General features: G+C 33.2%; 1 protein-coding gene and 2 long non-coding RNA genes across 7 annotated transcripts in view; 1 reads left to right on the top strand and 2 right to left on the bottom strand.

Annotated features, from left to right (window-relative positions):
* trps1 (trichorhinophalangeal syndrome I) overlaps positions 1 to 17,843 on the top strand; it is a 270,301-nt gene that overhangs the window by 73,815 nt on the left and 178,643 nt on the right. For all 5 annotated transcript variants that reach the window (XM_073931220.1, XM_009294450.5, NM_001177934.1 and 2 more), the window contains 1 exon segment: positions 15,434 to 16,506. In XM_073931220.1, the coding sequence (XP_073787321.1) occupies positions 15,434 to 16,506 (1,073 nt within the window).
* LOC141379174 (uncharacterized) lies at positions 5,222 to 6,991 on the bottom strand. Its single transcript, XR_012395249.1, has 2 exons — positions 6,896 to 6,991; positions 5,222 to 6,168 (listed from the first exon to the last, which is right to left on the bottom strand). It is a non-coding gene; the product is annotated as an uncharacterized lncRNA (long non-coding RNA).
* LOC137488553 (uncharacterized) lies at positions 7,254 to 8,778 on the bottom strand. Its single transcript, XR_011007637.2, has 3 exons — positions 8,637 to 8,778; positions 7,898 to 8,086; positions 7,254 to 7,661 (listed from the first exon to the last, which is right to left on the bottom strand). It is a non-coding gene; the product is annotated as an uncharacterized lncRNA (long non-coding RNA).

Below are 17,843 nucleotides of genomic sequence, written 5' to 3'. Positions count from 1 at the left end.
GAAGATTCTACTGACTGCACTAACATGGACATCTGTAGTCTAGTTATTTGCCTTAATAGACAATAATATAATTAAGGTGTTTACGTGAAGTGCTTTCATGTAAGAGTTTCTTGTAGTTTTGGGTGACTTTAACTGCAGTTCGGCAGTTTCACTTTCACCCATGAACATTTCATTCATGCCCCCGTGACAAACTGGGCTATTGGACGCAAATAAGGAGTAAGGACTGGTGAGAGTGTTGTGGAATTTAATAACACATGCCTGATAGAAAGATAGAAAAAAAAAAAAAACTTCCGCATTTCGCAATGTGTGTGTGTGTGCGTGTGGTCCTTTACTGACAGCCGTGTGTGTGGATCTTGTCAGAAAATATGGTGAAAAGTCCTACATGACGGTAATAGTTTGATCAATGTGTTTACTTCAATAATACCTCTAATATCTGCATACTCCACATGTCTTAAATCCATTTCTGTTTAGTTCAGTTATGACTTTAGTCGGATTAAGGTCATCAAAAATCGCTTTTACAAACTCATGTAGGTCTACAGTTCAACATTCATGTTTAACTGAATAAACAGTGAGTAAACACAAGTACGTCTTATTGAACATCATCAATTTTCATCTCCAATTATCATAGTAGAACAGTTCCTCAAGCAGTTTGTGATGCATTTTGGAAACAGGAGATGAGCCCCTGGTCTAATGCGCCACCTGGCTTGAGAAACCCGTTCTCAAAGACTTACTTTTAGCCATTATTTGGGTAGCACACATATTATGAATGCCTTTGGCAGAATTTTAAATGAGCCATTTTAATCTAGATTAATTTGAAGATTACAGTGAGATTAATCTAGATAAAAAAAAAAAAAAAAATCTATGCCCACCTATAGGAGTGCTCAACATAATTGAATACCCCCATTTGAAAATGAATATTTTTATTAATTTCTAAGTGAATATAGGCAGTGTATTTTGGTGCATTTAAACAAAACAGATTTATTAAACATATATATTTATTCAAATAATATTTTAGTCACCAAATATATTAAGAAATTAAAACATAATACAATTAAATTCAAGCAAAATATTGCTAAATAAATTACAGTTTACAAAATTTCAACTATTTAAATTTCATTTTATGCTTCTTGATTTTTCCTCATTTTCTATATTTGTATTTAATATTTTTTCATAACATATGAATTGGGTGTACTAGTTTTTGGACCGCTATCGTTAAGATATGTTGTTAGATAAGCTCCACGTTTCTAAATATAATTTTATGATTGATGAGCTGATTAGTTTAATTATTATTAATTTTTAGAGATGATGAGCTGATTAGTTTAAACATAAATCATTAATAATAATAATAATAATAATAATAATAATATATTAATTAAAATAAATTATAAAAATATTAATATAATACTGATATTAATATTTTTTTAAAACTTGAAAGTTTAATATAATAAATGTAGTAATAGGAAAAGTGTCTTGAACCGCAAACCAGCATATTACTTATGCTATATTATATCAGCGTATTATCATCATATTATCATATTATTTATGTAAAAGGAAAAAAAAAGAAATGAAACTTTCTGCATGATCATGTAACAGAAATTACAGTTTTGAATCACAAAAAATGTTAGTATTTTTAGATGTATTATTGTAATATATAAACTTTATATTGAATTTCAAATAATTTTAACATCAAAATACATTTAATGTAAAATCTAGTTACTATTTTACTCTTAACCTAAAAATAAACACATTTGTGTATGCATATTGGAGTTTCATATCATACCTCTCATCTCCTGTATTGTAATCAAATCAGGCCGTCTGTCACCTGTGAAATGCAGTTTTATGATGCATGGAGTTGCTCCCTATTTAGCGCATTCCGAGTCAGTGATTTATGAGGGCTTTCTGTTGCTCTAAACCTTAGGAGCCGCCTTGCTTCCTACATAGGCAGAATTAAGTCAGACCCATGGGTCATTAAGACTTTAAAATGATGCATGCTCATGCAACTGCAAAACTTCACATTTATATCACAGAAGTAAAACCACTAGACGGACGGTAACACTACATGATGCATGCAAAGTCATGCACGCGCTCAAACTTACACACTGATGAACATTGGCTGAATTAATTCCGAAATTTTGACTGGCCTTCATATTTGTTCATGCGTGCGCTTTTAAAATAACTCCGTGAATAAGCAATCAAGCTGCTCCATTGAAATCTAAATGAATGCATCATTTGTCATTTCACCTTGGTGATTTCTGATTTACAGAAACAAACAAACAGGAGAATGTGAAGGAGATTAGACGGATCATGTTGGCACATTGCATCTGGCTTTGTTCTGTGACTTTTGGCTGATTTGGCGTAGCACTGGCCCCAGTGTATCATGTTTAGATGGAGCGGTAATAAATATGTATAAATATGAAGAATGAGTCTATTCAGAATTTGTTCTCAGTGGAATTTTCTACGCAGTAATATCGACAAGTGTGATGTTGAGATATTTAATGACTTCAACAAGGATATTGACGCACAATTCCAATATCTATAAAGATGCCACACAAAATTTGAAAAACAAGGAAATAAAAAAATGGATAATTATTGCAAATATTTCATTATTATTATTATTATTATTATTATTATAATTATTATAAAGTATACATTAATTATTATGTTGAGACATTTAATGACTTTGACACAAAACTTTAATTTTCATAAAGATGCCATATAAAATAAATAAGCAAATAAATAAATAAATTAACAAATAAATAGATAGATGCGTATTATTATTATTATTATCATCATCATCTTCATCATCATCATTATTATTATTATTAAGAACAACAACAACAACAATAATATTAATAATAATAATAAATATGATACATTAATATTTATGTTGAGAGATTTAATGCCTTCAACAAAGTCTTTGATTTTTTTTTTGAAAAAAAAAAATATATATATATAAAAAATAATAAATAAATTTCAAATATTTTATCATCATCATCATCATCATCATTATTTTATTATTATTATTATTATTATTAACAATAGCAACAACAACAATACAATAATATTAATAATAATAATAACATTTATTATTATTATACATTAATATTTATGTCAATATATTTAATTACTTCTACAAAGTCATTGACACAAACACAAACAAATAAATAAACAAATAAATATTGCAAACATTTTATTATTATTATTATTATCATCATTATAATTATTCATAATATTATTAATAATAATAAGTATACATTTAATGACTTTAACAGGGTGATTGACACAACTTTAAATTTCATAAAGATGGCACACAATTTTGAAACAAAATAAATAAACAAACAAATTAATAAATAATAAATAAATAAATGAGTATTTCTAATATTTAATGAATATTAACAATGATAATAATAACAACAACAACAACAACAATAATAATAATAATCATAATCAAAAGTAAACATTAATATTTATGTTGACATTTTATGACTTAAGGTCATTCACCAACTCCAATATCTCTAAAGATGCCACAAAGCAATTAAAAAAGGACTGCAAATGATTTTTGTTTCTTATAATAATATTTATTATTATTATTGTTATTACATTTAAATAATATAACACTAATTGTAATATTTGTATGCAGTTTCTAAAAAAAACTTGTCTTTTGCGGTCTTTGTCTTGAGTTTTTTTTTTCTTCTAAAAAGTGCTCACAATCTTTTTCAATTCAGCATCAGCCTGTCTAAAATTGTTGTATTACATTATAAATTCTTAGGAAAGAAAAAAAAAAGTTTGAATAATGAGTCTATTCAGAATTTGTTCCTGGTGGAATTTTCCATGCAGTAATATCGACGAGTGCGATTTCTCATTTTTCCAATGAAAAAAGTGGGGGAAAAAGAGCGTAGGGAAGCTGCAGAGGGGAGCCAGTGAAAACATAGGAGTCCATTTATTTTAAACGATGGGTAATGAACAGATGTCTTAGTCATTTTTCTGCCCAACTTTCAGCACGGCTTCACTCCTCTCTTCAGAAATGTCAAGTGTACAGTTTTAGCGGCATATTTAAGTTCACTTTCTGGGAAATGTAGGTTTATTCAGTGCAGGGATTCGTTCTGCTTCATTTATCAGCCTTATTTGATTATTTGTCATTGATGTAACTTTATAAAAGAATAAAAAAGTTATTAGCCCCCCTGTTTATATTTTTCCCCAATTTCCGTTTAACGGAGATAAGATATTTTTCAACATGTAATAGTTTTAATAACTCATCTTTGTCGTGATGACAGTAAATAATATTTGACTATATTTTTCAAGACACTTCTATACTTTCTATAAGTTAACTAGGCAGGTTAGGGTAATTAGGCAAGTTATTGTATAATGATGGTTTGTTCTGTAGACTATCGGGGAAAACATAGCTTAAAGGGGCTAAGAATTTTGAGCTTAAAATGGTGTTTAAAAAAAAAATTAATTACTGCTTTTATTCCAGCCAAAATAAAACAAATAAAACTTTCTCCAGAAGAAAAAATATTATCAGACATACTGTGAACATTTCCTTGCTCTGTTGAACATCATTTGGGAAATATTTTAAAATAGAATCAAAGGGGGCTAATAATTCTGACTTCAACTGTATATATCATATTATAATATGGACAATAAATCTAATACTTTTTTAAAACAGTTTAAAATTGTAATGTATTGTATTATATTTACACTGTAAAAAAAAAAAGTTGAGTAAACTTAAAATAATTAGGCAACCTATCACACATAGCTTTTTGAGTTAACTCAACAAACAGGGTTTGAAGACCAGTGAACTCAAAATATTTTGTTGAATTCTTTAGTTCTCTGAACAAAAAGTATCATGTTCACCCAACAAGATATTTTTGTTTGCTGAACAAAAAATATCATGTTCAACCAACAGGATATTTTTGTTTGCTGAACAAAAAATATCATGTTCAACCAACAGGATATTTTTGTTTGCTGAACAAAAAATGTCATGTTCACCCAACAAGATATTTTTGTTTGCTGAACAAATATTATCATGTTTACTCAACAAGATCTTTTGTTTGCTGAACAAAAATTTTCACGTTTATTCAACAAGATCTTTTGTTTACTGAACAAAAATGATTATGTTTACCCAACAAGATTTTTTTAGTTTACTGAACAAAATAAAACAAACTGATTCATTATGCATTTACTATTAATTTTTAGGATTCAAATTAAATACACAAGAATAGTCAATTCACTTTTTTTATTTTTAACTGTGTTCAAATCACAATCCAAAACATTTGCATACAAAATCAGCATTTGACATGAGCCGTGTTCAGCATTGAGCTAGTTTGTACACAACTAGTACTGAATGTTTCCAGATTTGAAAAGATTGTACACTGCCTCAACATAAAATAACTGGCAACCTTACTAAAACCAAGCTATTAGTGTGTCTAAACACTCAAACCAGGTGAATATACAATCATCTAATCAGAGTAAACCCTAAAAGCCACTCCATTCATACAGTCTTTAAAGTGTACTGCACTTTTGTCAACAAAGTACATAAAGTCCAAAAACAGACCTCAAAACATTGAAACAGTGGCACATTAGGAAGTGGTCACGGGTCAGTTGCCGTTACTGTGTGGAGTTTGAATGTTCTCCCTGCGTTCACGTGGGTTTCCTTTGGGTTCTCCGGTTTCCCCCACAGTCCAAAGACGTGTGGCACAGGTGAATTGGGTAGGCTAAAATTGTCCGTAGTGTATGTGTGAATGAGTGTGTATGGATGTTTTCCAGAGATGGGTTGCAGCCGGAAGGGCATACGCTGCGTAAAACAAGTTCATTGCGCTGTGGCGACCCCAGATTAATAAAGGGACTAAGCCGAAAAGAAAATGAATGAATGAATGAACTGAACTCTTGCAGATCATGTGCCACCAACCTCCATAAAACATGCTGAATCACTTAAAAAGTATATTTGAGTTCTTTTGGGTGTTCCATATTCAGTCTATACAAGAGGCTGAACAAGTAAGCGAAGGCTGCAGGCAGATGTGTGATATCCTGAAGTACTATGGCCTCCTCCAAGATTTTAGCGAGGTTCATCACATATTGCAGGGATGCAGAAGTGCCATTATCATCTTCCACCACAGTAAAGATTCCAATCCTTTAATCTCTGGTGCTGTGGTCTTCAGGGTCCGTGTCCTTATAGGAGATTAAGTAATGGGAAAATTAATTGATGTGTAATATTAATTACTACTTATTAATGTTATTACTATTATGCAAAGAAAATAAAAACATGTAATACTTTCGTACATACAAACAGTAACACTTTGAATAGTCTATAATATATAATAATTGAACAATATATTGACAACTTTTTAATATTTAGCAATTTTTTAAACTTTTATTTTACATAAAATTGCAAAGATTTACTTTTATTTGATACAGTTTCAATTGTGAAAGTTGTTTATTGTCCTGTTTAGAATATAACTGAGCCTTTAATTGTCATTCATAAGGGATTAATAAAGCATAAATAGTCCTCACTTTAGATTAGGTCACAACTGGATGAAGTTAAGCTCATAAAGCATATACTAACATACAAAGTAACTATTATTACATACCTTAATATTAGGATATTTAAATGTTAATTTGAATAGTTTATTAATCGTGTACTTAAGCATTCTGAATGATCTTAAAAACACCAACTATTCTTAAATAACTGGTTTGTAAATAATGCAATACTTAAATTAGTAATACAAATGAATCATTAAAGTTAAAAAAAATACAATCATTCATGTAGAGTTATGCTTAATAGAAAATAAATTAACTATTCGCTAATACTAAATAAATTATTTATGGCGTGCAGCTATTAAAGTGTTACCAAGCAGACTAATAAATGTAGAATAGGGTATGAAAATGGGTAACTTACCAGACATATCTTGAGAAAGCAAGCAGAATTTTTACGAAGAAAAATTGGCAATCCCTCAAGAGCTGCTCTTTCTCGATCGGTGAAAATATCAGTGACCTAAAGGAAAGTCATTTACAAAGGGTGTTTTACAATCTTATTGTTTTGTAAGTAAAAATGTACTTAGTACATTTAAATGAGCATAGTATTTTATTCATGCTGTTGAAAAAACACATGGCTTTATTTTTAAAAAAGAATTTTGTGGTTTCCATACAATGGAATTTAATAATGGTTGTGTTGGCAAATTTAGAAAAATGTTTAGTTTCATGTGACAATTACTTTGAGTTAAAAACTACAGCTATTATTTTCTATTTTCCTCTTTGAATGTATTCATTTGAAATGGTCACTCAAAACAAGTGAAACATCTGTTATTTATCTTACTTCCATCTCACAATCAAAACACAACTTGACACAATTAAAATTAATGCAAAAGGGCTGGACAATTAAATTGTTGCAATTACGTTTTATTAGACTGTATTACCTGAGCATGAAATTCTTGACAGGACAAAATATGTTGCACATGTTAAAAACATCAGACGGGTGTATAAGAAAAAAAAAATCTTAATGAGTACCTGCTCATCCATCTTGTTTAAAGTTGTATCCATCTCTGGACCCATTGAATCCCTTCTTTTCTGTAGAGTTTCAGGAGAGGTGCTGTATATTTATCAAGTCACTCGATTAACTGTCTCAGGAGATCTACATTACAGATCTGAGAAAACTCTGTGCAGATCTACAATATACAAAAAAAACATACATATTAATTTTTACACATAAATATATATATATATATATATATATATATATATATATATATATATATATATATATAAATGTAAATATTTAAATGTTCAAATGCTGAATACAGATGTATTTTGAATTACCTATAATAATAATGTTGTTTGTTATTTTTAGCATTATCATTACTACCTTGAATGAAACCAAAGCAATTGCAATATAGTGACTTACCTCTTCCTTAAAGTCCAGGTTATCTCTCTCTAATTTCTTCCTGGCTAAATCTCAACAACTTCTTTTGGGCAAAGAGAAAAGGTTTCTTGCATCTGCTGGTGAATGACCGTCAAATTTCACTGATGATAACAAGTCTCACCTCCTCAAGGAAATCTTGCATTGAATTATGTCATTGTCAATATTTCAGTCCTTTTGAGCAAAAAGAAAGAAAAATATATATTTAGCCCTTTATATTTTTTATGTAAATAAAAGCTAGCTGACTGTTAAAGCAAGTTGGTCTGAATATGATAGACATTTAGTCGAGCTAACAAATCAAGCAATGAATTACATGAAAATCACACGATTTTCACACAAATTACACAGTTAAACACGTCACCGTTTGTTCCACTGGCTCTGGTTCGAAGGGAAAAAAGGTTATGATGTGCGCAATGCTGACAGCAATCTAGATAAACAGGACATAATGTTATATTTGACTTGGATACCTGATCTGGTATGTTATATCATACTCATTGTATTAATCGTGAGTTATTAAAGCAAATGACTCGATTGAAATCGCTATTTGTTTCAAATACATTCACTCTAAACTTTTATTGATGTAAATAGCCAAAACCAAGTGCACGAAACAAGTAACTCACGGCTAAATTATAACAAATAGTTCCGTATTAGGATACACGCGCACATCAAAGCCAACATATCAAATAATATAACGTTAGATGACAACAAAAAAAGACATACATACCTATGATTTAGCAGAAACGTCGTTGGCCTGCTCTTAACTAGGGATGGCTGACGTGAAACTGATGTTTTGACACAGTGTCGAGATCCCGAAGCGCAAGTGTTTCGAATCACTGCACCGAAGCATGATCCGAAGCACCCAAGTCACGTGACTAAAGTGTTTCGAAACACCTAGTCACGTGACTAAAGCGATTCAAAGCATCGATCAGCTTAGAAACGTTTCGAGACCTGGTGAATCCTAATTTGACTGCCAAGGTCTCCAAATTATCTCTGTCTCAAATGGCTTAGAGCACTGTGGGTTTGCTTATTGATTCTATGCTTAGCATGATGTTTTGGGTTCGAATCCCGACTTCGAAATCATGGTTTTATGTATTTTAATCATGTTTCTGTTTTGTGTAGCCTAAATAGGATACAGCTACAGTTACGCCATCAATTTAGCATCATTTTTGTAACACTGTAAAACAATAATAAATATTTTTACAGTATGGTTGGGTTTAGGGTTTGGGTAGACATTAATAAAATACAATAAATGGGAAATTTAATGAATAATATAAATAATTCTTGATAACTTCAGGCCACCGTTTTTGATCTAGCAACAACCCTGTTTTAAGACAAAAACAAGACATATTTATTCACAAATTGTTTATTCGGATATCAGACCAATGTTGAAACAAAACGATACAAGAGCAAAGCATTACCAACTGGTATTAAAACATTTTAAAACAACTGCTACTGACTGGCTTCGAAATCTACTACTCCTGCATGGATGTCTGACACCTTAACCACTGTACTATGTTACTTGAAGGATTCCACTTTCACAAAGTGGGGTTTAATCCCTCAATTTGTTCAATCGTTCTTTGCTGAAGCTGTTTCAGTGCAGTATATATAAAAAATGACCACTAAATGTCACTGTAGAGTGAGGTTTCGAAACGTTTCGAAGCTTCGACACATTTGCTTCGACTGTTTCAGTGTTTCACGAAGCCTCGCTTTGCCCACCACTACTCTTAACCGCTCTATCACGGTCTCTCACATCATTAATACACTGGTAAAATAGATCGGGCAGTCAGATGGGTAGCACATCGCACAAAAACATGTATACAATTATATACAATCGATTATGAAAACGATTGACACGTAGCTCCGCAGAAAGAAAGATGGTTCGTTTTGTCGCGCGCACGTGACAGGTACCCCCTGCAGTGAGCTATGGAAGTAAATTGCGCATGCGCCAGAAGCTTATAAGGCGCATGCGCCAACAAGAAGGGCACGCATCAACGCAAAACTAAGAATTTTGTATTAGTTCAACGAAATATTTTAAGTTTTTCACATTGAAGCACCATATTTGTTGAACAAACTAACCATTATTTGTCAGCATTTCAAATGAAAATATTTAAATTCAGTTAACTTATTAATCTTTGTTCAGAGGACTTTTTGAAAGTTGGCGTTTTTACAGTGTAGTTATGGTATTTTTTTTTTTATTATTGAATCACATTCCACACAAGATAGATAGATAGATAGATAGATAGATAGATAGATAGATAGATAGATAGATAGATAGATAGATAGATAGATAGATAGATAGATAGATAGATAGATAGATAGATAGATAGATAGATAGATAGATAGATAGATAGATAGATACATAGATAGATATAGATAATAATAAATCTAATAATTATAATAATTATAATAAAATATAATAACACTTACACAATACATATATTTTTCTTATATTTTTATTTTTCAAATTTTATTATTATGATAATCATCATCATCATTCATTTAATAACAATAATAATAACAAATAAAAACTAATACAAAAATAATAATAATAACAATAACGATAATTACATTTAAAAAATAAAATATTATAATTTTTTTAACACTTTAAAATTGGAATGTATTGTATTATATTTATTTATGGCATTTTTATTGTTGAATAATTATACTTCTTTTAATGTAAATAATGTAAATGACATCTAATGACACACAAATCCAACTTGCATTAAGATCCTACACACACACACACACACACACACATACACACACACACACACGCACACACACAAAATAAAAAAAAAAAAATGTATGATTAATTATTTGAAAACATTTGTTTGTTTATTATAATTTGTTGTTATGTGTTATTATTATCATGTTATTAAATGTATGATGATGATGATGATGATGATAATAATTATAATAATAATAATACGATTTGAAAAATTCAATTATAAAAAAGTATATGTGTTGCATAAGTATTGCAAACTAATTGGTTTATTATTATTATTATTATATTATATTATTATTATATTGTATTTTATTGTTAATATTATTAGTATAATTATAATATTTAAAAATAATAGTGATGATGATGATAATAGTAATAATAATAACAACTAAAAATAAATACTGCAAACTAATTATTATTATTATTATTATTATTATTATTATTATTATTATTATTGTTGCATTAAAACATTACAGTAGTTGTAATGTGTGTTTTTGTTTATAATTTTCTTGTTTGTTTGTTTTTTACAACAAAAAAAACTATCTGTGAGCAAGTGCCTTTTGCGGTCTGTAATGTAAGTGCACTCAACATAAATGTAATTCCTCCGCCTGCTGATACAGAGCCACCAGCTGAGACTTCAAATTAGTCCACTTTGTATCTGTAATATCCATGTGTAGAATTACAGTCAAGCACATATTACGCTAAGCAGTGGGTGTTTATTTAATCATTGCTTGAACATACAGCCCAGGGCCTGCTCAAGGGAAAAGCTCAGTCTGCGCTGTGACATTCCTTGAGTGTTTTGTCTGGAGCATGACGTTGAATTCCCCACAGTGCGAATAAAGCTGGAGACCTCCCACTCACACACTCTTCTGCCAGCTAAATATTCCATATGCTCGCTTATAGGCCAGACATCTAGTGCATCATCTTTAGCTGGAGATCTGCATGTCTGGGGTTTTAATATGAATTATTAGCCCTCCTGTATAAGATGTTTTCAACACATTTCTAAACATAATAGTTTTAATAACTCATCTCTAATAACTGATTTCTTTTATTTTTGTCATGATGACAGCACATAATATTTGACTAGATATTCTTCAAGATGCTAGTATTCAGCTTAAAGTGACATTTAAAGGCTTAACTAGGTTATTTTGGTTATCTAGGCAGGATTAAGTGATTAGGCAAGTTAATTTTTAACAGTGGTTTGTTCAATAGACAATCCAAAACAAATATTGATTAAGGGGGTAATAATATTGAGCTTAAAATTGTCTTTTAAAAATTAAAAACTGCTTTCATTCTCACCGAAATAAGACAAATAAGACTTTCTCCAGAAGAAAAAATATTATAGGAAATACTGTGAAAAAATCCTTGCTTTATTAAACATAATTTTGTAAATATTAAAAAAATAATAATAATTCACAGGAGGGCGAATAGTTTTGACTTCAACTGTACTTAGTAGTCAACATTTGAAGTGGATCAACACACTTCATCGAAGTTGCCCTAAAAATCTAAATTTGTATCAAACAAAACCCGTGTTATTTTAAAATAACATACAATATTAAAATGTATATAATTTATTAATAATTATATAATTCGGAAAGTAAGAATGGTACCTAAAATCATGACTGATAAAGTTCATGTATTTATAAATCTTACTCATTTTCCTTCGGCTTAATCCCTTTATTCATCAGAGGTCGCCACAGTGGAATGAATCACCAACTTATCTGTGTTATGCCGTGGATGCCCTTCCAGCTGCAACCCAGTATTGGGAAAAACCTAAACACATTCACACACACACACACACACACACACACACACACACACACACACACACACGCGCACACACACACGCGCACACACACACACACACACACACTCTACGGCCAATTTAGTTAGTTTATTTCTGTATTGACCTTATTCTAAAATGCGGAAGTGCGCCTGTTTTCGCGATTGTTTTAGAACTTCCGATTCAGTCGCCTATGGGAGAAATGACTAGGAATAATACACGGCAAAAACTGTCAAACTACTTGCTCTACAAGCAAATGTTTGCATGACTATATAGACCAAGTAGAATAAAATAATAAGCAAATATCAGTTTACAACATCAAACAGCGAAAATAGCAGTTTTTAGTGTCTAAAAATGAATAGAAGTAAATGAGACCAGAAGTCTCGAGCCAAAAAGATTCAGATGGCTGCGCCCGCTCGTCAGGGAAGAATTAGGTAAATAGCGCATGTGTTTGGACCCGGAGGAAACCCACGCCAACACGAGGAGAGCATGCAAACTCCACACAGAAATGCACACTGGTCCAGCCAGGACTCGAAACATTGACCTTCTTGCTGCGAGGCAATTTTGCTTCCCACTATTTAAAATAATTATAGTAATTCAGCAATTGAATAACTAAGAATTGGAATTATGTGAATGTGAAAACATGTGTCCCAAACAAACAAATAAATAAATAAATAAATAAATAAATAAATAGTCATTTTGTATAATCATACTAGTAAATATAGTCATAAATAGTAAATAAAGTCATTTTAGATTAAATACTATGAGACTTTAGAGTTTTCTTTTCCTAACCAAACTGACACTGACACCTCCATTAGAGATTTATTGAGATGATAGAAGCCGAAAAAGTTGCTGACATTAGTTTTTATGTTTAGCCGATATACAGTCTCCCTGTTTATTTTTTTCCCTTAATTTCTGTTTAACGGAGAGAAAATTTTTTTCAACACATTTCTAAACATAATAGTGTTAAAAACTCATCTCTAATAACTGATTTAGTTTTTCTTTGCTATGATGACAGTAAATAATATTTGAGAATATTTGACTAGATATTTTTCAAGACACTTCTATACAGCTTAAAGTGACATTTAAAGGCTTAACTTTAGGTTAACTAGGCAAGTTAGGGTAATCAGGCAAGTCATTGTATAGTGGTGTTTTGTTCTGTAGACTATCAAAAAATATATAGCTTAAAGGGGATAATACTTTTGACCCTAAAATAGTGTTTAAAAAATGTATAACTGCTTTTATTCTAGCTGAAATAAAACAAATAAGAGTTTCTCCAGAAGAAAAAATATGATCAGACATCCTGTGAACATTTCCTGAATCTGATAAACATCATCTGGGGAAAAAAACTAAAAAGAATAAAAGATTCAAAGGGGGCTAATAATTCTGACAACTGTATGCTGTATATGTTGGTGGTGACCCCTGATAAATAAGTGTCTTAGCCGAAGGAAATGAATGAATGAATTATACAAATATTTTGGATCAAATTCAAATGCTGCTGACTGTATATGAAATTGAAAGTGAAAATGACATTAAATTACTCTCTAAATCACACTCTTTTAGGATTTTTGATAGTTTCAGAACTAGGGTTGTAACGGTATGAATTTTTTACGGTATGATAATCGTCTAAAACAATACCACGGTTTGACGGTTTCGCGGTATACGGTATGTTACAAATGTTACAAAATAATAGAACAGTGAAGCAAATTTGACTTTTTCCAAATAATATATTTTTAGTTACTATAAACAACACCACTTACAATGAACAAATAAAAAAATAAGAAAATAATAAATAATGTGTCAAAGTCCAAATAAAGTCCAAATAAACATGGTGCAAATCCTCAGTAAAAAATAGATATAAATATTTACTATACTATAAATAGTTACATAACGAAACTAGATTCAATATGGAACATCCTTAGGTTTTATGTGCCAGCATGGATATGGTTGTCTGTGGATATGGATTTGGATATGGTTGTCTGCAATGCAGATAAACAGCTGCATCTTCATTTGCGTCTTTTGAAAACAGCAAGAGCAGCAGTTCGTCTTTGCTGTGTCACTGTTTTGTCATGTTTCTGTGCTGCTGTGCATGCAAAAGTAATTAGTATGAGAATTATTTCATGCAAAACTTTTTTTTTTTGCGTTTTATTTAGCCGCGCATAAATGTATGCCTATCTCTCATTCCGTGTTGTTCAAAAAGCTCTTTGTTGGTCCACAAACAAAAGCGAAACCTATGCTTATTGGTTGTGATATAGCGAGTTTGAACCAATCTGGGCATGGAGGAGGGACAATGCATCAATGTATCATGTCTGGTTTGTCCGGAGACACAGTGACGAGCGTTTCTTTGTCAAATCAGCGTTGTCAAATTTTGATGACGTAAACGCACTGATTCCGGAGCCTCTGAAAGTCCACGAATGTTATGTGATACAGCAAAGCTGAGAAAGCTGAGAAAGCTGGAAAGCTGAGATTCTCTTCTTTATGCCAATCTTTGAATTGTATGAATCGGATCAGCGGATCAAAAGTTATTAAACATTTAAGAGCAATACTTATTTTTAGCCGCGGGCGGCTGTCTCGGTCTTTAAGGGTTAAAACCGTTGATATGCAATTGTTCATGGTATGATAATCGTGCACGTTCAAATCGTGGTAAACCGTCATACCGGTATATTGTTACAACCCTATTCAGAACTAAGTAGACACTAGTATATTACTAATCTGAAAAGACCCTGTATTGCACGCTTGCTTTATTCCTCAACTCCTCAACAGGTTTCCTGTCTGCCCGCCGGAGGATTCTCCAATTCTCAGCTCTGAGAAGTAATAAGAACATAAAATGTGATTTGCCTTTGTGTGCTGATAACCGCCGCCTCGTCTCAGAGACTGGGAGGTGTTATTGAAAGTCTGTTGTCTGCCTTATTACATCAGACTTCCATTTCTCTGTAATTCTGTGTAACTCGCCGATGATTGTTCTTTCCCTTTATCTCATTTTCCCTCTCTTTTTGTCATCCGTTCCTCACAGGTAACGCTCGCCGGCACCTTCATCGGGATCGGGAGGAAAACCCAAGACTGTCAAGGAAACACAAAGTACTTCCGCTGCAAGTTCTGCAACTTCACCTACATGGGGAGCTCTTCAGTGGATCTGGAGCAGCATTTCCTGGCCACACATCCTAATAAGATGAAAAGTCCACCTGCGTCCAACTCAAACCTGGACGAGAAGTCTTCGAGTGAGCGCAAAGGGAACTGTGTACCTCGCATTGGTGCGGATGAGCACGGAAAGTGGGCCGATCGGGTGGCAGTGAGATCTGAAGATGACTCTGTGGCTGGATACTCTGTGCCAATCAGATCGTCTGATTCTCCAAGCCACACTGTAGGAGGAGACAGCCCTTCTGCCTATTACTGGTGCAAATACTGCAGCTTTAGTTGTGAAGCCTCTGGTGCATCAAAACTCCTGGAGCACTATGAGAAGCGACACGGTCACGGTGTCGTCCGGGAGGGAAGTCCAGGAGATCGGAAGACGCGAGATGGAGATGCTCATTTACGAAAGAAAGAGAAGACAAGCGAACAGGAAACTGTTGTAACCAGTTACAACTGCCAGTTTTGTGACTTCCGGTACTCCATGACACACGGACCGGAGGTTATCATCGTGGCTCCGCTTTTGCATCACTACCAGCGGGCTCACAGCATTCATAAATGCACCATTAAACATTGCCCGTTCTGCCCGCGTGGGCTGTGCACACCTGAGAAGCACCTGGGCGAGATCTCCTATCCCTTCGCCTGCCGGAAAAGCTCCTGTTCGCATTGTGCTCTGCTTCTGCTGACGGGTGGAGGAAACGCGGCTCCGTCTCCGCCCGCGGCTCGAGCCTCCGTCACTCATCTGTGCGACCAGTGCTCGTTCACCGCCACTGATATTGACCTGCTGCTCTTGCACTACGACAGCGCACACACCTCGCACAGCCTGCTGGAGGTCAAGCCGGAGGAGGAGGGGTCGGGGGATGGAGGGGCGGGGCCTGGACAGGACCATCCCGGAGAATACGCCTGCACCAAGTGCCATTTCTGTACTGAAGTGGAGGAGGAGATCTTTCGTCACTACAGGTAACTACAGGCACATTACTGTCCCTATTGGCCGAGTTAATGTATATTCATCTTGAACATGGTTTAGTTGAAGTGCTTATCAATGCACATTACTATATTTTCTCTCTATCTATCTATCTATCTATCTATCTATCTATCTATCTATCTATCTATCTATCTATCTATCTATCTATCTATCTATCTATCTATCTATCTATCTATCCATCCATCCATCCATCCATCCATCCATCCATCCATCCATCCATCCATCCATCCATCCATCCATCCATCCATCCATCCATCCATCCATCCATCCATCCATCCATCCATCCATCCATCCATCCATCCATCCATCCATCCATCCATCCATCCATCCATCCATCCCAATCCACCCCATCCATTCCAATGCAATCTATCCAATCCATTCCATTCCAATCTATCCATTTCAATCTAATCCACCCTTCATACAGATCCAATCCATCCATCCATCCATCCATCCATCTATCCAATTCATTCCATTCCATTTTATTCCAATCCAATCAATCCATCCATCCATTCCAATCCTATCCAATGCAATCCATCCATCCCAATCTAATCCCTTCCATCCATCCATCCATCCATCCATCCATCCATCCATCCATCCATCCCATTCAATCCTATCCATTCATCTATCCATCCCATGCAATCCAATCCATCTGTTCATCCAAATCCCATCCATCCATCCATCCATCCATCCATCCATCCATCCATCCATCCATCCATCCATCCATCCATCCATCCATCCATCCATCCATCCATCCATCCATCCATCCATCCATCCATCCATCCCATTTCTTTATTTTCAGTTTAACTGTGTAAAAGATTTGCAGTTGCATAGTACCGTTACATAAGTTATAGATTTATGCTCTATATCAGTATGGAACTCCTTCAAATTTTTTGTTTTCAGTTTTGGGTTTCTTTTGGGAATGCACCCGTCACCGTATCCTGAAATATTGCCCCTCCAGCGCTCTGGGCCTGGTTGAATTGCTTTAGTATTTTCTTATCGCTGTCTCTTTACAGATATAATGTACAGATTCATGTGTACAGCGATTTCTTCCTCATATGTCCACATTTACCAGCATTATTGAACTTTGTTGTGTTTCTGATAGTTGATGAAAACTACATTCATATATGACAGTTAGATATCTGTCCACATGCTTATTGTCACTCAGTAAAACATTTATCTGGAGTTTAAACTGACAACTCTTCAAGTCATTAGCATATGTAAACTAGCTGTTAAGTGTTGCAGTAGCAAATTTGACTAAATAAGACTAAAGCTGATGATATAAATCTGTGTTTAGCATTGCAATTCATCATAT

The sequence above is a fragment of the Danio rerio genome, chromosome 19 (genome assembly GCF_049306965.1).
Source record: "Danio rerio strain Tuebingen ecotype United States chromosome 19, GRCz12tu, whole genome shotgun sequence".
In the NCBI taxonomy this organism is placed as follows: domain Eukaryota; kingdom Metazoa; phylum Chordata; class Actinopteri; order Cypriniformes; family Danionidae; genus Danio; species Danio rerio.
The sequence above is the reverse complement of the archived record's forward strand: the minus strand, read 5'-3'. Positions and strand labels throughout refer to the sequence as shown.